The 27,320-nt window shown below is 40.7% G+C and overlaps 1 protein-coding gene across 1 annotated transcript in view; it reads left to right on the top strand.

The window, feature by feature from the left end:
• Positions 1-542: 542 nt before the first annotated feature.
• LARP4B (La ribonucleoprotein domain family member 4B) overlaps positions 543-27,320 on the top strand; it is a 36,226-nt gene continuing 9,448 nt past the window's right edge. The window contains exons 1-9 of the mRNA XM_008053048.2: positions 543-618; positions 2,233-2,369; positions 12,715-12,818; positions 16,357-16,467; positions 17,573-17,626; positions 17,710-17,919; positions 21,283-21,389; positions 21,836-22,087; positions 26,051-26,096. Coding sequence (XP_008051239.2) covers positions 2,252-2,369; positions 12,715-12,818; positions 16,357-16,467; positions 17,573-17,626; positions 17,710-17,919; positions 21,283-21,389; positions 21,836-22,087; positions 26,051-26,096 — 1,002 coding nt within the window. The 5' untranslated portion in view covers positions 543-618; positions 2,233-2,251. The remainder of the gene's footprint in view (positions 619-2,232; positions 2,370-12,714; positions 12,819-16,356; positions 16,468-17,572; positions 17,627-17,709; positions 17,920-21,282; positions 21,390-21,835; positions 22,088-26,050; positions 26,097-27,320) is intronic.

Raw genomic sequence — 27,320 nt, 5'->3', positions numbered from 1 at the left:
GGAAATTTAAGCCACTGTTGTAGAAATAGTCCAGTTCTTATGGCCTGTGTGTTTATGATCCCCAGCCTTGGCTTTTTTTTTGACCTGTGTTTATCTTTTTTTGTTTTAGTTTTTTTTTCTTTATATTTTATTATTTTTTAGTGTCTTTGTTCTTGTAGGTTACTTGAAAATTCTTTTGAAGTACGGCAAGTCATTAAGTAAGCTTATACTTGTTATTTTGTGAGCTAAAAAACTCCTACTAAACTTTGCTAATGAAACTTACTCAGATTATTTTTCTAAACTGTGTTGCTTTTATTTTGGGGGAAACAGAGCAAGTTTGTGTGTGTGTGTGTACAAGATTTGCTTTTTGCTACATAAAATAATACTATTCTTATTCTCAATACACTTACGTAGATGTGCTAATATATATTGAAAACACTAGAACTGCTGTACTGAATTGTGCTAATATATATATTGAAAACACTAGAACTGCTGTACTGAATTATCTGCTTGATAAATTTTAGGTCATTTTTCCTAAGTTGATCATTACTTTTATGTAGGAGGAAATGAGTCCCAACCAGAAAACCAGGAAGACCCCCGGGAAGTACTTAAGAAAACATTGGAATTCTGCTTATCTAGGTAAGGCTAGTAGTGATTTTTCCACTACCTAAAATCTATGGAATTATGCATTGGTTATTATATACAAATGTGACATTTTACGACGAAATGTATATCTATTAAAATCTATGTATGTATATTAATAAGACACCTAAAATATTGAGTAATGATAATCCTTTGACATTTGGAGAATTGAGCATAACCCTTGTGCCAGTGGTCCCCAGAGTTGGGTCTGTCGTTGCATCTTGATGGCATCACTTGGAGTGCTGTTTGACATTGACATTGGTACCTGGCCGCCCACCCCATGCCCTCTGAATCAGAGCCTCTGAGGGTGTGGCCCTAGAATCTTCCATCGCTCTAAAGTTTGAGAACAAGCGTCCTACCTTGTTTCTGAAAATATGCCAAATGCTGCAATTGCAACTCTCATATTTTTAGTTGTTTTTTTCCCCCTGAATAAATACCTTTTCTTAGTAGGACTTTAAAGTTCAAGTAGCAGACTAGAACATACACGGAGATGGAACTGGGTTAAATATATTTTCTCTAAGTATGAAGGTAACTGATTGACCCTGTGTACGATTTTTCTTTCTCTTTTTTTTCTATTTTATTTTAAAGCTGTGGGGTACATTTCAGGATTAGGTACATAAGCGGTCATTGTGCAAGTGAAGTTTGGCCTCCCTTTGATCCTTACTTTGCTTGGTTTGGAGATTTTTCTTTCAATACTGATGATTTTTCAGGTGTTTTCCCTAGAGCCGTGGTGACCCACAAAGTTGTCTGATGGGGCTCCTGGCAGGCTGTGGGCGGTGTGAGGTGGAAGTAGGAGGCTCTGCTGCCCCTTACGCCCATGCCATCACACTCTGGGCGTCTTGAGTTGTGCACTAGGACACCTCGGACACAAAGTGCTGGAGTGGAGCAGAAAAGCCCGTGGGACCAGAGTTGCCACTCCGACCAAGGGCTGGCAAAGACGAGGGCAGAGCAGGCCCTCTCTGTGGCTGGCGGCCGTGGGCCTTCACTGCAGGGTGTTGTGGGTAGAGAACCGGTTTCAGGAGTCTTGTTTACTGCTCTGTATGCTCTTTTCCTGAGGGTTAACAAGGAGCATTTGTCTTTGACCAGAATACCAGGAAATGGTTCTTGTTGGCCTATACTGCTGATTATTTGTCGCTTACCTTTTGGCCCTGTGGGTATAGTCACAGGTTCTGTTTCCTTCTCTTTAATTTTGGCCGCCAGGATCTCTGTTGAGTGTTCCAGGCTCTGTGGCACGCATTGTGGAAATGCCCTTATTCTGGCCTTTTCCTATTTTCCCGTCTGGTTCCTTCTGTTTGATTTCCTTACTTTTAAAATACGCAACTTGAGCAGTCTTTGGGAAAAAAAGAGCTACAGATAATTACGTTTTTAAAAGAATGGTCTGCTCATTAATTTTGATTGTATACAGTGCTGTATACTTTGTTCTCTGTGCCTTGGAGAGGCAGAGATTTTGAAAAAAAAAAATTAACTAAGGTCAGAAAGGTAGCAGATAACAGATGGAGTTGGGGCTTTGATCTTGCTCTAAAGCCCTACCTCTTAGGGAACTGGAATTGCTGTAGATGAAACTTCCTTTTATAGAAATACTGATTACAGTAGAGTGTTTTCTTTTAACAGGGAGAACCTTGCTAGTGACATGTACCTTATATCACAGATGGATAGTGATCAGTATGTGCCAATTACAACGGTAGCTAACCTCGACCATATCAAGAAGCTCAGTACTGATGTGGACTTGATTGTTGAAGTGCTAAGATGTAAGTAAATGACACTTTAAAATGAATACTACTTGTCAATACTTTAGAATATTGGCCCTATCAATGTGAACCTTTAAAACTGACAGCAATCAAATGTTAAAGTACTTGATGGCAACTCTGATTCCTTCTGGCTTTCCATTTCTTTTTGGCCTGTCCCAGTAATTCACCAATAACTCAGGAGTAGTACCTGATAGTCCCTTGGAGTACTGATTAAGTCCATCCTGAAATGTCAGACAGGTTGTAGATAATTTGCAGTAGAAGGGGAATCTTTTTAATGGAGAGTTCAAAGACAATTGTTGCAGTAATGAAAAACTAAGTAACTGTATTTATGGTTAACCCTTTGCACTCAGATGTCTCCTCCCAGGGGACATAGAGAGATTGCTGGTGATTATACAAGACAAACAGGCAGTGACAAATTTTTCAAAAATATGTTTCCTTGAAGTTTTCCATTCAGATTGCTCAAAAAAGCAAATATATACTGAGATATACATTAAAAATATCAGCTGACATTACATAGAAAGAGAATCTGCGAAGTGCTTTCGCAGTGGTGCCAACATTTCTTTGCAACAGAAGGTAGTGATAGAGAACATTTGTATGAGAAAGGCAGCTGTGGGTATGCCCTTTGTGTCCTATGGCATAACTTGAAAAGGTGGATAAGCAAGTTACTGTAGTCTTGAAAGAAAGAGACTTTCGAAGTTGAAGGCAGAGAGTATTGAAGTATTGAGTGGCACAGATCAAATATATCCATCTGCACTAAGTTGGAAGAGTAATATCCTTTTGATAAATTTCATTTTGTGATTTCAAAATGATTAGAAATTTTTTATTCATTTAGTTTACAGACAAGTAGCAAAGTGAAAAGACAAAAGTGAGAGTTACAATATAAGCAGCAGTGAAGATGAGTTAGATTTAGACTTTTGTACAGACAGGTTAGAAAAAATAAACACTGATGTGGAAGAAAACATTAGGGACAGTGATATCATCCCTCTAAGAAGAAAACAAACGAATGTGATAGAAAGTGACAACAATAAAAATGTGAGTGGCTTCAAAGAAGTAGAAGACAGCTTATCATCAAGTGAAAATGGGAATGTGTTAGAGAAAAAGACAATCCTCCAGTGAGAATAAATTCTGCTGTGCATCTTCAAACAACAAGACCACAAATAGGAAATCATATAAGAGAACCAATTGATTGTTTTACTCTGTATTTTATGCATGAATTAGTGGATAGTGTAATAAAAGAAACAAATCATTATGCAGATGAAAAAAATAAGGAAAAAGCAGCTGTTACACATATTGATTTGGCATCAGTGACATGACGTTGACTGAAAGGATTTTTTAGCTTGTATTGCAGTTATCCTAAATATGGGAATAATTCAAGTACCACATTTGCAAGAGTACTGGTCAACTTCTTTTAATAGTAAAATACTCAGCCGGGCTCGGTGGCTCAGCCTGTAATCCCGCACCTTTGGGAGGCTGAGGTGAGTGGATTGCCTGAGCCCGCGGGTTCAAGACCCGCCTGGGCAACTTGGCGAGACCTCATCTCTACAATAAATCAAAATGAGCTGGGCGTGGTAGTGCGTGCCTGTAGTGCCAGCTACTTGCAAGGCTGAGGCGGAAGGATCCCCAGAGCTCAGCAGGTCGAGGCTGCAGTGGCCGGGAGCGGCCACTGCAATCCAGTCTGGGCGACAGAGTGAGACTCCAATTAAAAAAAAAAAATAGTAAAATACTCTTCTCTTCAGAAACATTTAATAGAGAAAGGTTTATGCAGATCCTCTGGGCGCTTCATTTGAAGACACTGCGCCAAGTGATGGGACGATCAGAACTCATATTCAAAAGACCAATAATTATTTGGAATACACTGATTAAAAATTTTCCCAGTATTCCATACCAGATCAGGCAATTTGTGTTGATGTCTTCATTGTTCAATTTAAAGGGCAAATATCATTTATAACTTGCAATTCAAATAAGCCTACCAAAGGGGGGGGGTATATGCATTTATGGACTAGCTGATTAAAAAACAGGATATCTTTGTTCAATACTTCCCTATTATGGCAGCATAACCTCTGAAAGCATCATTCGACCTGATCTTTTAGTAAGCACCAGAATTCTATTACATTTTTATAAAAAGTTGTTGGAATAAGTTCCCAGTACAGTAAGATATACCACATGTTTACTCATAAATATTATACTAGTATTGTCCTAGCAGAAGAGCTACTAAGAATGAAATGTCATCTTACTGGTACAAAGTGAACCGAAAGGGAATACCAGCACAAAACAAAAATCCAAAGTTCTTAACGAAAAAAACAGTAGCACATAGAAAAAGTAATCTTGCTCTTCTTGCATGGAAGGACAAAAGGATCGTTACAATTCTTGGCACTTGAAATCACGCAGGAATGAAACCTACCACAAGGACATTGTGTAGTGGATATTGCAAATATGAGCAGTGTGGATCGTGCAGATTGATATGCTTCTACATATTGTTTTTTGTGAAAAACTTGAAAATGGTGGAGGAAATTTTTCTTCTGGGAAGTAGAAATATGTGTTTTTAACTCATATACTGTGCTGAGCATCAGCAACAAAACCAACAAAAAATATATGTCCCATTTGAAATTTGTCAAGCTTCTGATAGATCCGTTGAGAAGTGCTTTTAAGAAATCACGAATGCGTCTTTCCACGTGGTCTTCGAACAACAAACTGGACAGTAAATTATATGTTATTAATGTGGGAGGAAGAAAACAAAACTGCATTGTCTGCTCAAATAGAAAAACACCAGGTCAAACAAATTTCTATTGCACAACATGCATCAATGAACTTGCAGTGCATGTTGGTGATTTTTATTACACATTACCATGTTAGCAAAATATAAGATATGAAATTCTGATTTTTTTTGTCATAAGTCTCTTAATGTCCAAAATTTCATTATAAACCAAATATCATTGGAATAAAATAATCGGTTCCAACACTGTGCTATTTAATGTGTGGTGATTTGTTTTTCACTATTTAGTAAAAACGTGTAGTTGAGTTGCTGGTAAATGATCTGTGAGTTTTGGGGGTTTTTTTGTTTTTGTAAAGAGAAGGCTCTTGCTCTGTGACCCAGGCTGGAGTGCAGTGACAAGATTGCAGCTGACTACAGCTTCAAATTCCTGGGCTTAAGCAGTCCTCCCACTTCAGCCTCCCGTGTATCTGGGACTACAGATGCACACCAATTTTTAATTTTTGCAGAGACAGGATCTTACTGTATCGCCCAGGCTAATGTCAAACTCCTGACCTCAAGTGATCCTCCCACTTTGGCCTCCCAAAGCGCTGGGATTACGGGCATGATCCACTGTGCCTGGCTATAAAATACATTTTAACTAGTTTTGACACTAAAAGAGTTTCTTCCAAATTTCAACTTCCTGCTTATGTTTTCATGAAATATTATTGCATTTTTCCTTAAAAGCATATTGTGAATGAAGTTGTTTCTTTGAAATTTGGCAACATCAAATGAATGTTTCAGTGTTACATCAGAGACCCTCAGAGGTTTCAGGAGCTGTAGACACCAACCTGTCACGACGTTGGAGACCCACAGAGGTTTCAGAGGTGTAGACACCTATGTCTTACGATACTGGAGTCCTGAAGAAGTTTCAGGAGGTATTGGCACCTACCTCCTGCCAAAAGTACGACTGTACTTTTGGACAGAAAGAGATAGGTACATCTTTAATAACTGTGATCAGAATATAGTCAGCCTGTTATCAGATTAGTTGTGGCGCTGCAGAGGATGACATAAATAGACCCCTGTGAGCGAAGTTCACATCTTTAAATCTTATGTCCAAAATATCTAGTACACGGCAGACACTGATGAGTATTTTATTTTAATTTGAATACTGAAGCTACAGTGTTAAGTTAAATTTCTAGACTGTTTTTGTATCAAAATATACATAATGTGCATATCTCAGTGTGTCTGATTCAAGTGCTATTTTTATATTTAATGTAACTGAAATTGCCAGTTAAAAAACACATAACATTTGTCATCAGGGTCAATACACTGTGTTACATTCACACTGTGAATACACTGTGTTACATTCACAATGTTAAAGTAAGCTAGGCCTATTTTTCCACAAGAATAAATTTTGCAATCATAATGTTGATTAAAGTATATTTCCAAATATGTGCAAGATGATACCAGGTGTATAACATTTGGGCATATGTAAAACTGAAGTATTTTTTTTTATGGATTCCGAGGTACATGATGAAAGTATAAAATCATAAATGGGACTGAAACTCATGATTCATGTAGATGTCATGGGGCAGATGGGTTGGGCGAGGGGTGAAGGAAACATCGAGGGTGTCACCCACGTCTGATTTTATAACTTTGTACTGCATGTCTTAAATGTACATTTGGTAAGTTTTGACATACATCCCTGAAACTGCCACAGTTGAGATAAGAAACATACCTATCACCCCCACCCCAGACAACCACTGATCTGCTTTCTATCACTGTGATAAGTTTGCTTCTTCTAGAAATTTTATTTCAACGGAATAACTATGCATTATTACTTTTTTTGGTCTGGCATAACTATTTTTTTGTTTACTGTATCAGTAGATGATCTTTTTATTGCTGGGAAGTAGATTATTGAATCGGTAGACCACAGTTGGTTTACTCACCTACCAAGTTGATAGACATTTAAGTTATTGCCAGGTTTTGGCTACTGCACATAAAGTTACTGTGATCATTTGTGTAAGTCTCTATGTGGACATGTACTTGCGTTGGACATGTGCTTGCGTTTCTCTTGGGTAAATAGCTAGGAGTGCAGTGTCTGGATTGTATGGTCGGCATGTGATTAACTTTGTGAAATGCCCACTCATTTTCCAAAGTGGTTGTACCATTTGACAGTCAGCCATCATCAGCAGGGATGGGTGCTCAATTGCCCTATACCCTTGCCAACATGTGCTGTGCAGTCATTTTAATTTTAGCTTTTTTAATAGCTGTGTAGTGGTATCTCATTGTAGTTTTAATTTCTATTTCTCTAATGATTAATGAGATTGAGCATCTTTTCGTGTGTTTATTTGTGCTCCTTTTTCTTCTTTGCTGAAGTGTCAAGATGTCACCCACGCTTTTTGTTAGTTTTCTTTACAATTGAGTTTTTTAAAAAAAACCACTTTATTTTTTAGAGGAGTTTTAGGTGCACAGCAAAATTAGGAGAAAGATAGAGAGACCTCTCATGTCTCCCCTGCCCCCACATGTGTGGCCTTCCCCATCCCTCACCAGAGGGAGCATTCGTTACCATTGATGAACCTGACGTACATCATCACTGAGTCCATGGTTTAAATGAGGGACGTTGTATATTCTGTGGGTTTGAACAGATGTAGAATGACGTGTATCTGCCATACAGAGCAGTGTCACTGTCCTGAAAATCCTCTTTTCTTCTTCTGTTTGTTCCTGGCAGCCACTAGTCTTTTACTGTCTCCATGTCATAGACTTGAAAGAGGATGTAGCCTTTTCAGATTGGTTTCTTTTACTTTGGAATATGTATTTAAGATTCTTCCATGTCTTTTTATGACTTGATAGCTCTTTCCTTTGTTGTGCTGAATCATATTCCATTGTCTGGATGTACCATAATTTGTTTATGTATTCACCTACTGAAGACATCTTGGTTGCTTCCAAGTTTTGGCAGTTATGAATAAAGATGCTATAAAAATCCATGTGCAGGATTTTGCATGGGTGTAGGTTTCAGCTCCTGTAGGTAATACCAAGGAGCACAATTCCTGGATCAGATGGTCAGAATATGTTTAGTTTTGTAGGAAACTGCCCAGCTGTCTTCCACAGTGGCCACCCATTTTACTTTCCCACCAGCAGTGAATGAGAGTTCTTGTTGCTCCACATCCCTGCCCACATTTGGCATTGTCAGTGTTTTGGATTTTGGCCATTCTATTAAGTGTGTAGTGGTATCTTATTGTTTTTATTTGTAATAACCAAAAAATATATGATGTAGAGCATCATTTTATATGATTATTTACCATCTATCTGTATGTCTTCTTTGGTGAAGTGTCTGTTCAGGTGTTTTGCCCATTTTTTAATTGTGTTGTTCCTTTTCTTAATGTTAAATTTTGAGTTGTTTGTTTATTTTGATTATGAGTCTTGTCAGACGTATCTTTTGCAAATATTTTCTCCCAGTGTGTGGTTTGTCCTCTCATTCTGTTGACATTGTCTTTCATGGAGCACAAGTTTTAAATTTTAATGACATTTTTTCATGGATTGTGCCTTTGTTGTCATATCTAAAAAGTCGTTGTCAAACCCAAGGTCATCTAGATTTTCCCTTGTGTTTTCTTCTAGAATTTTTACAGTTTTGCATGTTATGTTTAGGTCTTTAATTTCTCTTGAGTTAACTTTTGTGAAGAGTGTAAGGTCTATATCTAGCTTTATTTTGGCAGAGGGTGGGTGGGCAATGGATGTCCAGTTGTCCCAGCACCACTTGTTGAAAAGATACTTTGCTTCATTGTCATTTTATCAGAGGTGTATGTGTATATATTTAAATACGTCTTATATGTATTCTGGATATAAGTTCTTATCAGATATGTGATTTCAAATATGCTCTCCAAGTCTATGACTTATCTTTTTGTTCTCTTAATGATATATCTTTTGGGAAGCAGAAATACAATCTTTTTTATAGTCCATTAAGTAATTTAGCTTCCTGTTACATGTCTTGCTTTGAGTATTGTACCCAAGAAATCTGTGCTTTGCTTGAGTATACAAAGGTTTTCTTTTAGACTTTTTATGTTTTACATTTGGGTGTGTGATCTATTTAAGCCAATTTTTGTACATTGTGTGAGGTATTGATCTACTGTGTAACTGTTGCAGCACTGTTGAAAAGATTCATTTCTCTGTTGCACTGCTTTTGTGTTTTGACCATTGTTTGCCTATGCATGTGTGGGTTTATCTCTAAATCTTAAAGGTGGCACAAAACCTCCAATTTGTTTTGGCTTTTCTGAATGCTTTGTATGTCTGTATGAATTTTTGAATCAACTTTATAATTTTTAAAAAATTATTTGTTGAGACTCCTATTGGGATTGCATTGATTCTGTAAATTCCCTTGAGGAGAATTGATATCATAACAATATTGAGTTTTGTATTCCATGAAAAAGAATATCCTTTATTGATTTAGATCTTTTAAAATGTTATCTCAGCAATGTTGACAACTTTCAGTGTATAAGTCTTTTATATCTTTCATTAGAGTTATAACTAAGTACAGTCTTATGCCACCCAATAATATTTCTGTCAACATTGGACCACATATATGACAGCAGTCCCATAAGATTATGCCATATTTAGATACACAGATACTTACCATTGTATTTCAGTTGCCTACAGTATTTATTATAGTCACATGCTGTATAGGTTTGTAGCCTAGGAGCAATAGCCTTTGCCACATAGCCTAGGTGTGTAGTAGGCTACACCTTCTCGGTTTGTATGAGTCCATTCCGTGATGTTTGCACAGTGGTGAAGTCGCCTAATGATGGAGCTCTCCAAACATATCCCCATTGTTAAGCAGCTCATGACTGTATTTTATATATTTGATGCTATTGTAAATGATATTTTTATTTCAGTTTCCAATTGCTTGGTGCTAATATATAGAAATATAGTCCACTTCTGTATATTAATCGTGCTATATACAGACACCTTGTTAAATGCAATCAGTTGTAGTTTTTAATGGAAATTGTAGAAGATTGTCTACATATGTAAGCCGTCGTCGGAATAAACAGTTTCACCTCTTTTTGCCTCATCTACGTGCCTTTCAATTCCATCCCTTACATTATTGCACTCACGAGAACCTTCAGTACAATGTTGATTAGAGGTGGAGAGAACAGACATCCTGGCTTTGTTCCTAGTCTTGGGGGGAAGTGTCCAGTCTCCCCTTGTGTGGGATCTAGCTGTAGGTCTTCCACAGGTGATGCTTATCTGACTGGGGAGACTTCCTTTTGTCCCTAGTTTGCTGAAAACTTTATCAGGAATGAATATTGAATTCTGTCAACTACTTTTTTTTACACCTATGAAATGATTGTATGGTTTTGTTTTTTAATCCATTAATATAGTGAATTAGATTGCTTGATTTTTCCTTTGGTAAAGCAACCTAGCATTACTGAGATATAAATTCTGCTTTCCATGACTTTTTACTTTGTTATATATCACTGGATTCAATTTGCCAAAATTTGTTAATACTTTTTGCATCTATGTTTATAAGGCATATTGCTCTATGGCAGGGGTCCCCAAGCCCCAGGGCATGGACCAATACCTGTCTTGGGAAACAGGCCACACAGCAGGAGGTGAGAGGTAGGCCAGCAAAGCTTCATCTGTACTTATAGCCACTCTCCACTGCACTCATTACCACCTGAGCTCTATCTTTTGTCAGACCAGCTGTGGCATTAGATTCTCAAAGGAGCGCAAACCCTATTGTGAACTGCGCATGTGCGGGGTCTCGGCTGCGCGCTCCTTATGAGAATGGAATGTCTGATGCTCTGAGGTGGAGCTGAGGCCGTGGTGCTAGTGCTGGGGAGCGACTGCAAATACAGATTAATGTCAGCAGTGAGGTTTGACTGTACAGAGACCGTAACACATCAGTTGCTTACAGACTTATATCAAAACTCTATCGGGGAGTAGCAAGTGAGTTGATGCATGTCAGTTATACAGCTGCATCTGGTGGCAGGCTTTAGGTCAGAATCCGACACTTATTTTAGTCTGTGTCTGGCCTACCCATTGTTTTATTTACCACTTCTATCTGTGTCTCTTTTTCTCATGGTGAGTTTTATAATTTTTAATTATTTCATTATGTATTACAATGTGATAATAATAGAAATAAGGTGCACAATAAATGTTAGGTGCTTGAATCATCTTGAAGCTGTTCTCTCCTCCATCACCCCACCACCACCACCACCATCTGTGGGAAAAACTGTCTTCCATGGAACCAATTCCTGATACCAAAAAGGCTGGGGACTGCTGTGCTATAGTTCTCTTTCTTTGCAGTGTCTTTGTTTAGTTTGGTTATCAGATAATTGCTGGCTGCACAAAATTAATTGAAAAGTACTCACTCCTCTAAAACTTTCTGAAACAGTTTGGACTATAGACTTGGGGTTTTTTTGATTTTTTTTTTTTTTTTTAACTTAAATATTTTATAGAAGTCTCCAGTAAAACCACGTAGGCCTTGTGTTCTTTGTGAAAAGTTTGGTGTTTTGTTTTGTTTTTGAGTTGGAGTCTCACTTTCACCCAGGCTGGAGTGCAGTGCCATGATCATGGCTCACCTCGGCTTCAAACTCTTGAGCTCAGGCGGTCTTTCTCCCTCAACCTCCTGAGTAGCTGGGACTACAGAAGGCACTTGCCACCATGCTCGGCTAATTCAAAAAATTTTTTTGTAGAGATGAAGTCTCACTCTATTGCTCAGGCTGGTCATGAACTCCTGGGCTCAAGTAATCCACCCACCTCAGCCTCCCAAAGTGCTAGGATTACAGGCATGAGCCACTGCTTGACCAAGATTTTTAACTTTAAATTCCATTTATTTCATAGATCCAGGTCTATTGCAGTTAGCTCTTTCTTCCAGAGGAAGCTCTGGTAGCTTGTGTCTTTTAAAGAATGTTTCTATTTCATATAACCTGTCAGACTTATTAGCATGAAGTTTTTCATTTTACTGTTGGTAGAACCTGCAAGTGATGTTGCTGCTTTCATTCCTGATCCTGATAATTTGTGTCTTTGTGGTAATGGCCACCTCTGAATTCTGATTGTGATCCTGCCATGCTGTGACTCAGATCTACACTTGACATAATTTCATAGACTTGACATCAAAGCACAGACTTAACAAAAAGGGGAGTGCATGTTAAACACTGGTTAAATCTGAAGTAGACCTGTTCTTGGGTTAGTAGTGTATTTATGTTAACAGTGTATGGCATTTATGACAGTTACTACCACTGAGGAGAGCTCGGGGAAGGGCATACAGGAATTTTGTGTAAGTCTTAGAACTATTCCAGATAAAAAGTTATAGTAAAACAATTTTATTTTAGGGACTTGTTGAAAGGAGAAAGCTATTAACCCTGTATTTTAACCTACTTTTAGTATTTGAGCTGTTTAGAGCCTTTGTTGCGTAGTGTTATGGATATTATAATTCTTGCAAAACTTTATTTTAACATATTTCTTAGGTTATAAACAAGTTAACATGCAAGACTGGTTTAAAACCTTTTGATAATCTGTGCTAGGTTTTTTTGTATTTTGCATATTGTTTATAGGTTTCGTTAGCATGGTTAGTAGTAAAGTGTAACACATTCCATTGGAGTATCATGTTTTTAATATTTTTGGTTTTACCATTGGTTTTTCTTTTCTTTATAGCTTTACCTTTAGTCCAAGTGGATGAGAAGGGAGAGAAGGTCAGGCCAAATCAGAACCGCTGCATAGTAATACTGCGTGAAATACCGGAGTCCACCCCTGTGGAAGTAAGTAATTTCTCTTAAGTGTATGTGGACATTTTCATGAGGATCTTTGTTGGTTTCCTTTTTTTTTTTACTCTGTGTTTTGGATGGTGTAATTTTAAGAATAAGCGCTTACCAGTCATATTGTTTTCTCAGAAGTTACATACTAGTAGTTATACAGCAGTAGCTGTAACTGATTCACTTATAGCAGGAAATGGTTCTCAAACCTTTTGGTCTTAAGACTCCTTTGCACATTTTGCATTAAAAAGATACTGGCGTTTTGTGTATTTTGATATTTAGAAATTAAAAGTAAGTAAAACATTAAATATTTATTTATTTAAAAATAAGAATAGTAAACCCACAGGTTAAGATACAGAATACTTTTGTGATAAATAACTTTTCAAAGCAAGTATTTTCATGACAAGAGGACATTGTGAAGAACTCCTGGTGTACCAGTGAGGTTGCCCTGGGTCCAGGCCAGCATGCCCATTCAGTGATTTTGCACCATCAGTGCACACATCTTCAGGGTAAAAAATGCAAAACTGTCTTTTTGTGTGTGAAAATGGGGTCTGGAGATCATCCTCAGAGAACCAGTAACTTGGACAATAATTTTAAGGAACTATAGTATTTGGTGACTTAAGAATAATGAACGGCAGTCTATTGTTATATGTTGCTGTAAGATCTACGACATGTCCAAATGCTTAAACTAAGTTGCATTGTATAGTGAACATACTGATGGTTATGCCTTGAGATAATGAAGAAAAGTTTTTGTAGTAGGTGCTGGGAACTTACTGCATCCCACTGCAGAGTAGGGCATCTGCCTGCTTTGAGGAACTTAGGAAACCTCATTGGTCATCAGTCTTCACGTCTCATCATTTGTGTTACCTCTTCCCAAGCACCTTCTCTGCAGAGGAAATAGATCCTTCTGTTCATGCTTTCAAGATTTAGCTTTTCAGTCCTCGTGGCTTAGTGTATGTGAGGGTTTATGAAGGAAAACACTTGTAAAGTATAACAAAGGTGAGGATTTCAACAGAGTTTTCTGCCTAGGATAAGAAATTATATTACTCTCATATTTTTTCCTTGTACTTTTATCAAAGCTCTTAATATGAAGGACTAACATTTTTTATTACTAATCTGGATGTCTTTATTAACTCAAAACAATATTTTAAACATAGATCTTAATTTTCGAAACTTGAAGTATTTGTAAAAACTATAACCAAGTAAAATTTTCTTCATTTAGCTGTAGATGCTGATTTTGGTGTATTTATATTATTCAGAACTGCAAAACAATACTAGCTTACCATTAGTGAAGTATGAGAAAGTCTGTTAACTTTAAGCATTTACCGGAGTAATTTAACGGTATAGGACATTATAATCTTTGGAAATAATTTGTGCTTAATTAATTCACTTAGTACTTTCTGAGTGTAACTGGCTAATAAATTTTTATGAAGTTGTCCTCTTCTTTTGCTCTGGAATCTGGTATGAATATAGCCACCCTTGCCTTCCTTTTGAACATTAGCATAGTATGTGTGTCTTTTCCGTCCTTTCACTTTTAACTGTGTCTTCATACTTAAAGTGGATTTCTTATAAGTGGCATGTAGTTGAGTCTTGCTTTTCTTATCCAAAATATCTGAAAATTTTGTCTTTTAATTGGGGGTGTAGCCATGAACATTTAAGAGATTAACGACGTGTTTGAGTTTCAGTTTGCCATCACTATTTTCTGTTTGCCTCTTCTGATATTCATTTTCCTTCCTTTCTCCCCCTGCCCCCTTTTGGAATTAAATCATTATTTTTATCTCCCTTTTTTTTTTTTTTGGCTTATTAGGCATAACTGTTTGGTTTTTTTTTTTTATGGTTAAAGTAGGATTTTTAGTGACACTTTGGACTTTATCAGAGTCTGCCTGTAATTCATCGACTACCATTTCTCTTTACCTTACAACCATGCTGTTCCATCTGCTACCTCTGGCCTTGTGCTGTTGTCACACATTCTAATTCTGTATAGTCACAATCCCACAGTATATTTATCCAGTATGTGCCATACCCAGTGCTTCTGTGATCTGGACTTTCATTCTGCCTGAATATTCCTTTAATATGTCTTGTGGTACAGGTCTGCTGGTGATAAATTATTGTCAGCCTTAGTGTGTTTGAGAAAACCTTTGTTTCACCTTTATTTGTGAAAGGTGTTTTTGCTATGTATAAATTTCTGGATTGATGATATTTTTTTCCTTTCTGTGTCTTAAAGCGGTTCTCTTCTGATCTGTGTTGTGTCTGACACTGCTGTAAAAATTTCACTACTGGTTTTAAGCAGTTTGATTATAGTCTCCCTTGTAACTTTCAAGCTTCTTGTACTTAAGGTTCATTGAGCCGTAATTTCGTCACGTTTTTCCTCTTCTCTCTTTCATCTTTTTCTCCAGAAAGTGTCTAGCCAGTGGTTAATCCTTTTCCATGTAGTTTTCATTTCAGACATCATACTTTTCATCTCCAGAAGTTTACTTTGGATCTTTATTTTTTTTTAATTCCATATCTCTCTTTAAATGTACTCGGTCTTTACCTTCTATCACATATGGAATACATACACGCACACGCACAATAACCATTTAATGTCTACTAATGCTACCATCTGTATCATTTCTAGGTCTGATCTTTCTTATTATAGATCATATTTTTCTGTTTCTTTGCATGCTTGTCAATTTTTGCTGGATGCCAGGCATTTTGGATTTAACTTTACTGATTATTTTTGTATTCTTATAAATACTCTTGAGGTTTATTTGAAATGCGGTGAAGTTCCTTGGAACCAACTTGATCTTAAGGAATTCTTATGAGGTGGAATCAGAGAAGCCTCTCCTAGGGCTCTCTCTTCCCCCTTGTCGAGGCAGTGCCCTTCTTAGTACTCTTACTGGCATCCTGTGCATTTAGGAGATGTTTCCCCGGGGGCTGGTGGGAAGACAAGCCCTCCCCACCAGTGAGCTTGCTGTGGGACTGTTCCGTGAATCCTGCCAGGTGAAAGACCTGTGGGCTGTGTGGGTTCAGCCGTTGGCCCCACGGCCTGGACACTGTGGGCTCCCTGCTCACGTCCCTCTCAGGAAGCACAGTCCTCTGCTGCCTGATGTCCAGGGTCTGAACACCATCATTTTATATAGTTTTCTTTTGTTTCTCATTGTGTCATATGGTGAGGTAAATCTAGTCCATCTTGGTCAGACGCAAAAATCCAGGTAATTTTTTTTATTTCTTAAATTGCCTTTTTCTTTTTTTTAAGTATGTAATTATTAGCTTAGTAGTAAAACGATACGATATTTTTCCACATTAATTTAGCCTGTAGTATCTTGAGAGTAGAGAAAATTGTCAGTAAGTTGTGTAACTGTTTTTCTATGGCATTGTGATTCTGATTCTTAAAGCCCCTCTGAACCCTTCTGCCTCTTGAAGGAGATGCTTAGTGGCTATCATGGTATGTTGGGCTTTGTTTAAAGATAGATCTTTAAGAGGATGCATTTTAAAAAAATACTCTTGAGGATTAAAAATGGCATAACTGAGAATTAATTTCTGACATCTCTGTTTCCTGTAGGAAGTAGAGGCACTATTTAAAGGAGACAACTTACCGAAATTTATAAACTGTGAATTTGCCTATAATGATAATTGGTTTATTACATTTGAAACAGAAGCTGATGCACAACAGGTAAGCTCTTTCCACTACTACCCCATGAAGTATGTTGTTTACCAGTGTTTAATATTTGTACACATTGAGATTCCTGTCACATTGTGATGTTACGATTGAGTAGAACGTGCAGAGAAAATCTGGTTGTAGGAATGTAGGTGGATGTATTGTGTAGACAGTTTTTGTAGCAATATAAGAAGCACATGACATCACTTTCCAAGGACATTGTATGATAAGCAGCCTAGGAAAACCAGTTCTTTTCTAATATTGGGTCAGAGGAAAGTTGTACTATTTGCAAAGTGTTTGGGGGCCATTTTAGCCTAACCTTGATCTTTCAGTAGGCATCATTGCTTGTGCAAGATGCTCATAACAGTATTGAGAAGCTCTGTGAGGAGATATAAGGAGTTAAGGTAGTTTTTTTTGCCTTTAAAGGAAGCATCTTGTTTGAGGGAGACAAATTAACACATCTAAAGGAATGCCAGTATGTTGTAAAGTGTTACATGGTATAAACAGTATGGGGGTTCAGAAAAGAAAACACGAAAACCTGAAAGATGGATTTTAATTGGATGGAAGGGAACAGAGGGGAGTGGGAGATAGAATCACCATGCTTGTGTAGTAGAGTGAGCTCTGCTGGCCTGCATGGTGAATGTGGTTGGATGAGATGGACTCAGAGATGCGGGGCCTCCAGCGTTACAAGGGTTTAGTGTAAACCTGATGTGGCAAAGACCCAGGAAACATGGCACTGGGTACTCTTGGATATTGTGATCCCAGTGTTCTCCCTTCCTGCATAATTCCAGTTTCAAGTTAGGATGAATACTAGGAACTCCACATTTGTCATTTCCCCCTAGGTTGTTAGCCTGTGGTCTGTGGGAGACTTTTTTGGTATCTATTAATACAAAACAGGACACAAGTCTTGTTTTAGAGAGTTTTGAGTAGAGGTTCTACAGCTCTCATAAGGTTATTTTAAGGGATCTATGACCCAAAGAGGGTCAAGGACCACTGTTCTAGGTCCTGTCCACCATATTTTAATTATGTCATTTCTTATTTGAACTACTAAATTAAGATAATCAGTTTATCTTATTTATAAGTTAACACAATGGAATTTTGTACTTCATTTTGCCCTTAGGCTTATAAATATCTGAGAGAAGAAGTAAAAACTTTTCAAGGAAAGCCGATTAAGGTAAGCAAGACTATTGCACTTTTAAAACTTTTCAAATTGATGTCCCTAGATGTTGTAATATAAATTAGTGTGTTTTCACACAGGCACGGATCAAAGCAAAGGCAATAGCTATAAACACATTTTTGCCAAAGAATGGATTCAGACCCCTGGACATGGGCCTGTATGCCCAGCAGCGCTACACACCCCCCTTCTACTTACCTCCTGTGTACAGCCCCCAGCAGCAGTTTCCTCTCTACAGCCTGATTGCGCCTCAGACTTGGTCAGCCACCCACAGCTATCTCGACCCACCCTTGGTATGTCTTCTCTTTACTTGGAACTTCATTAACAGGATTTTAAGCTGTGGATGCGGAATTAGGTACTTGGAAGGATTAAAGTTCTAGCCTGACGGGAAACCAGATAGGTATGCAGTTTGCCGTATACTTTAAATGTAGTTGGTGGACTTTAAACGTAGTTGAGCATAAGGACAGCTGTCCACACAAGCCACTCTGGAGTGCTGTGGTCATAGTTCTTGCTCAGTCCCTCTCCCGTCATGAGCTCCTGGTCAGACACACAGTGTGGTAAGAGCTCCCTGGTGCCTGGTGTTCTTCTGATCACAGAGGGAAATGCGAGATTTACTAAGGAGAAAGAGGCATTTAATAGGCATCTCACAGCCAGGGACAAGTAGAAAATATGCTGTCTCTGAAGCGTTACTTTACTTCCCAACAGCCTTAGAGTTGACCAGCATGATTAATTTTACAGATTTTGGCCTTTTCAAAGACCTGTGGATGGAATTCACACATTTGTAATGGGACCAGTCATTTTTCTCTATCCTCGGTAGGTGCTAGAAAGATCGGGTGGGCCCTGGCTGGGCATTAGCTGGAGTCTAGTGTGCTGGGATGCCAAGAATCAGCCATACTCTGTGTCCTTGAAGCTGAGGCTTGGGTTAAGAGCAGAAGGATGGGTGCGGGGACTGGAGGTTTGCCTGAGGAGATGCTGAAAGTCTAGCTGGAATAGGAGAGATGGAAGGGCAGAATGCACCGAGGTTGTGCTCAGAAAGTAAGTTGTTAGCCTTGCGAAGAGTGTGTGTCCAGGATGTGGCTGTGGACCAAGTCAGGGCGTGACTGGGTGGTCCTCGGGTTCAGCTGGCTGGAGCCGGCCATCTCTTTTTGTGGGCTGTCTCCATTGAAAAGCAGAAACAAGGGTACACCCGGAAGAGAGAGGACTTGAGAGAGGCAGTGTTGACCCTATGTGGATGGATGGTGCCTGCTACACACTAGAAGGCAAAGATGTCCATGAGAAAACAGGCTAGAAAAGGCAAATATGTCAAGCTGGCGGTGATTGCAAAAATAGACACATATATAAAATACCACTAAATTTATAATTAGAGGGTTTATTGGGTATTATGTCAACATCAGTTTATATGTGAATTTATCAGAAGGGGTCAAAGAGAAAGAAGCTTCATGAGAATAAACAGTATGCACAGAAACAGATGGTCACGAACACGTGAGCACTTGAGATAAAGCCTAGTCTGGGCATGAAGGGCCAGGGAGCAGACTGCTGAGTGACCTGACCAGACCCTTCAGGCTCCCACTGTCTGGAGGCTGCTGAGTGACCCGGCCAGACCCCACAGGCTCCCCACTTTCTGAGGCTGCTGGGTTACCTGGCCAGACCCTGCAGCCTCCCCATTCCCCTGAGGCACATGGTCTTGTGGGAAGTCTACAAGGCTTCTAAGCAGGGGTTTGAAATCATACTCCATGTAGAAACTAGCTCTTATGGCCGTGTGAAGGGCAGGCAGTGGCATCGACATGTTAGCCGAGATTGCCAAAGGGCCTGTGACTCCCCCAAAAGTCTGGAGCCACTGCACTATAAGAACCTTTGTCAAAGTTATTTCTCTTTTGAGCAGATCCTAATGGTAAGGAAAGGTACTTTAAAAAAAAATTTTAAATGGTCTATAACCTTAGAGGAATTTCAGTCTGGAGACTCTTGCTGTTAACAGTCTTTGGGATTGGCCATAATGGGAAACTGTCAGGGGAGGGGGGTGGGATTGGCAGTTGAGGAAATTGTTAGGGGAGAGAGGGGCATACCTCCTCAACAAGGGTACCTGCATAATCAATGTTTGTATATACCTAACCCTGAAATTTACCCCACATCTTTATAATAAATAAATTAATTAATTACGTTAGATAATAAAAAAAGTCTTCCCCAAACACACTTGCCACACCTGTCTCGTTGAGGTTTTCCTCAGTCGGTGGTTCTCCCTTTTCTTTAATCTTATTTGTCCCTGTCTGGTTTGAGACTCTCGGATCCTGGGTCAGTGATGGCTTCAACTTGTGTTGTACATTCAGGTGGTGTCAGCCACTTGGCTCTGGTCTGGGTCTGTGAGGGCAAGGTTCTCCATCAGGCCCTTCTGCTTGTTCTAAAACATACATGTCACTTGGAGCAAGAGTGAAGAAAGGTGCCTGTTAATTCTCAGCATATTGCAATATCAAGTTATTGTGTTAGTAGCCAGTTGTATTTTTTAACTCTTGGGCAAAATTACTCCAACACCTCCAGAGTTCTGTTTGTGAAATTACATATGTGATTACAGACTACAGAGTTTCTTAAGAATTACTTACTTTTTTCCTTTCCCACTTCCCTTTTTTTCAAACAAGGAGGGACCTAGACATATCTCTGTCAATTTAGTGAAAATTTAGGGTGAAGGCTAGAAGGCTCCAAGGAGTTAAATGCCCTTGAAGGAGAAGTGTCAGTTATACAGAGTGTTTGAAACCACTTGTCCACAAGCCTGAAAGTTAGGGATTGCTCTCTTGACCTTTTTTTTTTTTTTTTTAAACCGTTTTAACACTGTTTCATCTTATTTTTGTGTTTTTCTAGGTTTTTTTAATGGTTGACTGATACTTAAAATTCTGAGCTTAATATTTTTAGCTTTTAAAGATTATATTTAGAATTATATCTTTTAAGTGTTCTGTAACTTTTTCTAATTTTCTTCCTGAATTTCATGTCAGTATATTTGTATGCCGTGTATCACCTTAAATTGTGACTTGGGGAATAATCATTTATAATCTGAAAATACCCTGATCTTCAAAGCAAGGTTTGCATGGATTTAAAAAGCAGCACACTCTGAGTCTGTGGTTATGACACGAGCCAAGTTAGGAGCAGTGGGCGTTTACGTGTTACAAAGATTGAGAACCCGATGAATTTTTATTGAAGTCATTAGGAATAAAGAATTGTTTACTTCTTACCAGTAATGGAGGTAGTGTTATTAGTAACTGTTAGGTTAATTATTTGGACTTTTTCAGACAAATGTGCTAAAGTGCACAACACTGTTCGGGAACCCACGTACTCTTGAACCAGTTTCTTTCCTCTCAGTGTCAGTTTCCACATGAGTAAATTATCTTTCTCATTGGGTTGTTGTAAGGATTAGGTGATGAAATGCAGCAAAAGTTCTTAGCTCAGCCTGGCCATTGTGAGTCCTCACTAAATATCAGCCACTAGTAGTATCTTATATAAAATGCATTTCTCAACCTGTAATTATTTTTAAGTATAACCTGGAACATAACGTCTCTGACAAGATTAAGAAATTACCTCGATTTCTGCAATTTGCTAGTATTAACCAAATCGAAGTCTGTCTTATGGTTTGTTACTTGCTTGTTTTGTTTTTTTTTTTTTACTGACTCTAGGTAGCTCCATTTCCAAATACTGGATTTATAAATGGTTTTACGTCTCCAACATTCAAGCCTGCAGCATCTCCTCTGACTTCACTCAGACAGTATCCTCCCCGAAGCAGGCAAGTTCAAAAGGGTCCTAGCACTTGCGCATTTTGTGTCACTGCTGCTCTAGGACCTGTGTGAGAGATTTGTCCACTAGTAGCATTCACCACAGGGAGAGCTTTCTCAAGTACACAGCTGCATTTTATAAAGACTAATCACCAGAATCCTCTTTAGATGCCAACGTGTAAAAGATAGAGTCTCTTCAGAGAAGGCTTTGGGGCAACTTGCGTGTACCGGGTGTGCCTCCTTTTTTATTTGGGCTTGGACTTAAAAACAGTGAAGCAGTGCTGTGATACATTATTGATAGGTTGGCGTTATCCTGTATGCTATGTGTTAGTTACTCCAAGTCACATTTTTATATTTCATCAATAGAAAGCAGCTTTAGATAGTCCACATTGGCGTGCTCATTATGTAATGCTTTGATTGTTTCATAACTGAGCAAATACAAACATTTTGTTTACAGGAATCCTAGTAAATCTCATCTGCGCCATGCGATTCCTAGTGCAGAAAGAGGACCTGGGTTATTAGAAAGTCCTTCAATATTTAACTTCACTGCGGATCGATTAATTAATGGTGTCCGGAGCCCACAAACGAGGCAAGCAGGTCAAACTAGAACACGGATACAGAATCCTTCGGCATATGCCAAGAGAGAGGTCGGGCCTGGGCGCGTGGAGCCAGGCAGTCTCGAGTCTTCTCCTGGTTTAGGGAGGGGAAGGTGAGTTGTTGTGCAGCTACTCTGTTCCTTTCAGAAACTATATTAATATTTCATCATTATTTTAAAATATATCACAGAAAATCAGGTTGGAGGCTGTAAACATCAAAGGTTTTAGGTAATGACTGTGCATGGTTACTTTTAGAGCAGAGACTTAAATGACTTTATCTTATTTGTAATATGAAACAGTTCAATGAGACCTGTAGATGGAATTGAACTGTTTTAGATCATGGTCATTATTTGTAGAGACTTGGGAGCCTGACTGTCAGACTCCCTTCCGGGTGCGTGCGGTCTCCCCTTGGTTGTGTCCTTGGCCTACCAAGCCAGGCCGCTCTGCTCCGGTTCACCCACTTCTGACAGGGAAGTCTCCAGGCTCTGTCCCACTGCTCCTGGCTGGTACTGAGAGAGGAGATAACTAGAGAAAGCCTAGGCATGCAGACAGGGTGGGCCCCCCAGTACAATGTAGCGAACTTCCAGCAGGCCTCAGCTGAAAAATTCGTATCAGCACTCTTTCCAGCTGGGAATGCGGGAGATACAGCAGCCAGTGGGAGCTAAGAACTAGGCAGATTAGAGTTTAAATTCCATTCCTGTTCAATCTACTTAAAACAGAAACTGCCCATGAAGTGGCGCCTGCTAGTCACATGTTCCCACACCCAGCAGTAGTCACCCCCCCACCCCAGTACCTACTACAGTCATTACCTGGCGTCCAGACCCCAGCTCCTTCCAGAGTGCCCTCTGACACAGCACTCTTGTCCACCTTGCTTTCCCCCAGCTGTCGGAACTCAGCTAGAATGAGGCGGGTCCTCAGCTTCTCAGCTATTGCTTTGATAAGGATGTCAGAAATTGCCTCTCATGAATTATGGGCAAGTGACTCAGCCTACCCGAACCTTTTCTTTTAATCCACCTTGAAAAGTTAAAATGAAAATACTTCTAAGTTTTCTGAACGCGGAGTACGCAGCACCACGCCTGACATGCCGCAGCACCTCCTCCTCCACTGCGTGTGTGCTCACAGTGCTGGACCCTGATGGCGCAACTGTCCCTTCCTAGGGGGGTGAAGGGAAGCCCTGAACGATCTGTGTGGTACAGGGAAGGCCGCGAGCTCTGGTGGGACTGGCCCTGGACTGCGCTCTGTCAGGAAAACTCGCTGTTTTCACAGGAAATATTTGGTCAGGTTGGTTCAGCAGGCCCTGGAGAGGGAGAGGCAGAAGGGGCCCATGAGTTGCACAGTCAGTGACTTCCGGGAGCCCCTGCCTGTCCCTAAACTGAGTGTGAGAGTCTTAGTGCCTGGAAGCATGGAGGTAGGGGCTGGCAGAGCTGGACTGAGACCTCCAGGGACTCAGGCCAGTGTGGGTCCCTCTTGGGATGTCAGCTGTGGGCACAGTGTGGAGAGAGGTGAATTAGAAGGACAGGGCCTGGGCCCGCTAACCCATCCTATGCAAAAGGAACAAGAAGATCCCCGCAAAGGGAAGTGGGGTTTGCAGCATTCCAGCCACAACACTGCCAGGCAGTGCACAGGGGTGGGTCTGCGCCTCGTCATACCTCGTCAGCTGGCGTGGCCCGCCTGCATGCCCTTCAACAGCATTTGAACTTCCACCCTTTACCTGGCAGGTGCAGATTGTGGTGCTCTCCCCATCCCTTCGGCAGGGAGGGTGGCTGTTCTCCCATCTGGATAGCCTGAAACCCAAGCACAGCAGCCACAAGAGTGACTTAGTGGGCTTAACTCGGCCATGTGCAGCAAGCCAGGGCCCGCAGGCATGCTTCTACCATCTATGCCTGCAGCGGGTCATGGGGCCAGAGCTGGCCTTCCCTCTGCCTTCAGGTGCTCTTCAGTGGGAAGGGTCTCTCGAGCACCCTTCCTGGAAGCCTCGTCCGTGTAGTCATGCCCCCCACATCCCCTTGTGGGGGAGGTTTGTTTTGTTTTCCGTTAACTTCTTCTATTGCGCTGAAGCGCTAAGCGGTCCCAGCCCCCAAGAGGGTCTAGACATGCTTCTCTACCCCATGCACAGTGGCCGCTGCCAGGGCGTGTAGCTCCAGCTGGGCTCGGTGGTGTCAGGACCCCAGGTGCCAAGTGACTGCCTCAGTGGAGCCACTGTGAAGTTTCTGAGGAAGCATGCTTCTTGGGGCCTAAGACATCACACCATTGCAGTCATGGTTATGGGTGTCACAGAGACTTCTCCATGGTCCTGGAGTCACCCTGGCCCACCTTGGCCCCCTCATTGACCTTGGCTCAGCAGCCTGTGCTCTGCATGACAGGCCCTGAGAGTGACACTGTTCTGAGACTACCAGTGGGCTTCTAGGTCTGATGCAGGTTGCATGGAGCCATAAGAACTTGGGGAGGATTGGTTGGCTGGCCCCCTGGTGGTGGCACAGACCGGATCCATGGCAGCTGGTCCGTGTCCAGGATAGCACTATGTCCCCATAGATGGGTGCCACTGCCATCAAGCCAGTGGATTTAAGCAGGCTGCCATGGTGAGGGGACGATACCCCAGTGCCGAGCCTGTGTGGCACTTCTACAGGCGCTCTGGGGCAGACAGATAATCACCGCAGGGTCCTCGCCACCAGACTCAGTCCCATCCTTCTCAAGGTTCTTTCCCACCAGGTCACTGGCTCCTTGCCCAGGTGGTGCCATCTTTCACTATTTCTGAGCCCAGACACTTGGGCTTGGAGTTTTGAGCCCTGGGCTCAGGCACCCCCGATTAGGGTGTGTCACTGTACCCTTGCTACACTGTATGTGATCCTCCATGATCCTGGTCCTGGACTCTCCTGAGCCAGACTTCCTGAACAACCAGCCCAGGTGTAGACTGAGGACAAGGAGGACAGGCGGTGGCTGCCGGGCCTCATCCTCTGCATGTGGCCATCCTTATGGGTGGCTCAAGGCTGTGGTCACTCCCTGCCCCATCGTCAGGCTTATAGTCTGTGAAGGCCCAGTGGAAAGCCTGGTGCTGTTTCTGGGATCATTTTCTATAGGAGACATCATGGCTTTACCCCCAAACCGTAAACATTTGTGTCATACTTCCCCTGGAGAGGCCGACCAGGGTCCACAGAGTGTCCCTGCTTGGTTCACAGGGGAGAGGAGTTCAAGCTTGTCGTTTTGATTATTATGCTGTATTAGGCAAGACTACATTTTGGTTTTATATAAAGGAAGGAGCTGGTGAAGATTATTTCTTATCTTGTTTCCAGCTTATGTAATACAAGGCCCTTGGGTAGCCTTTGCATTCAGTCAAAATGATCCGGAGATACATAAATGAAAATAAACCTATAAATTGAAATTAATGTGTGGCTTGCTGGACCACATAGGCCAGTCCAGGGCTGTGGAAATGTCTTGGCCATCATAGTGCCTCAGGGTCTGATGTGAAGTCACCATTGAATAAATGATTGTGCAGTTATAGACTGCAGTGCGGGGTGTGACCTTGCTGCTACCAGGTTCTGGTCCTGAATGCAGAATCTTACGGTTTTTGTGAAAGGGGTCCACCGTTGAAGCAGTAGTAGTTGAGGCTGAGAGGGTGACGGAGGGCAGTTGAAACAGACTGTTTGGGGCCTCTTGAAGTTGCTGAGCCAACACAGGTTTGATAAATTCTCACCACCATTTCTGACAACTCACCAGTGTCGTTCAGAATTGAATTTTATACATCTTCATGAATATCCAGCACAGTGGATATTCAACTCTCATATCTTAGCAAAAATTTTAAGTGGCCACCAGGTATCTTATTTTAATATATGTTTTTCTTCTTCTTCTTCTTTTTTAACCTATCTGGATATCAGTTTTTATTCTTTACTATAAACTTTTTGTTGTTATTTTGCTTATGCTTCCTGAAGTTGGGATTTTAGAATCAGGTCACCTTTGAAAGATGCAGCATAATAAAGACTGGATTGATACTTGCTTTGAATATGTAAATGCAGGCGTGCACAATGAAAAATTTTCCAAATGGGAAAAAAGTAATAGTCTTTTACTTTTCACTCCTCTAGGAAAAATTCCTTTGGCTATCGGAAGAAAAGGGAGGAGAAGTTTACAGTGAGTACATAAAACATGTCCTTTTTATGAGACATTTAAATCTAATTTGTACTAAACAAACATGAGATTTCATTAAATGGATTAAGGTTAAGACACAAGAAGAAGCATTTCAAAAGTCTTTTAGTGTGAAATTCGTTAAGGAATAACTACGTGTTTGACAGCCTAAGGAGGAAGCGATTTTGGGCATTTTAGGAACATGGACATGTTAAGTGTGATTCGTAGTACATAGACGTGTGCTGTGGAGCTAAGTCTAGCCAAGTGCATCCTCTCGGTCAAAATGCAGCCTTCATGCAGGCGTCCAGTGAGTGCTTCTGTGTCAGGGACCGCTTTGTAGAATTTGGAGTAACGGGCCATTCATTTCAACTAGCAGAATAAGCTGCTCCTGTGTGGGGATTTGTTGGTCTGTATTTTTCATTCAAAGCACTTTAACGTGTACCCACTGTGTACAAAGCATGATCGCCTTCTGCTATAACTTACAGACGAGACAAACCCACAAATGAGTAGTGAGGTCATGAGTAGTGAGGACATGACGTGGCTGTTTTTGCTTGGATCGATTAAAGTTTCCCTGTGGAGTGGAGGCTGGTGTAGGCGTCCAGTGGTGGGAGAGCATTGTGTGTAGAGTCAGCAGGACATGTGCATACATTGAAGGGATGCACTCTGGACTTGCAATTGTAGAATTCCACACTGGGAGAGCTGGAAACGGCCAGGAGAAATTCCTGGTCTTGTCCTGAGCCATCAGGTATGTGCTTTCTCTCGCAAAAGATACGTTCTTTTTGTTTAGAACTCAGAAATTCTACCTTTTGTAAGGTCGGCGTAGTCTAGTTTTTGGTCAGTCCCTTGGTAAGACAGTTTCTGTCAGTTTATTCCAGTTGGAATTAGTGAATTCCTGTGACTGTTGGGACGAACAGGGTGAGCCTCTGAATGTCTGCTAGGAAACGGGTGGGTGCTGTTGGGCCTGCCATGAAATTTCCCCCTGCTGTTTCTGTTCCATTCTGTTTTGTCTTCCTGGCTCATGTGTTGAGAGCCGTGACCTACTCAGAAGCTCTTGGGTACAACTCTTGTGTTTATTACAGGGAGCATAACCACCGTTGTACGTGCCTACTCTGATACTCTTGAAAGCATACACGTGCTGACACACACACGTGCCTAGGACCCAGCCAGCCCCATAGGGCCACCAGCAGCACTCATTCCTCACCCAGAAGCGGCAGGGCCTGCGGACATCCA

The sequence above is a fragment of the Carlito syrichta genome, unplaced genomic scaffold (genome assembly GCF_000164805.1).
Source record: "Carlito syrichta isolate Samal-C Ts95f unplaced genomic scaffold, Tarsius_syrichta-2.0.1 Scaffold287798, whole genome shotgun sequence".
NCBI classification, from domain to species: domain Eukaryota; kingdom Metazoa; phylum Chordata; class Mammalia; order Primates; family Tarsiidae; genus Carlito; species Carlito syrichta.
Note: the sequence above shows the minus strand (reverse complement) of the source record. Positions and strands in the feature narration are given on the sequence as shown.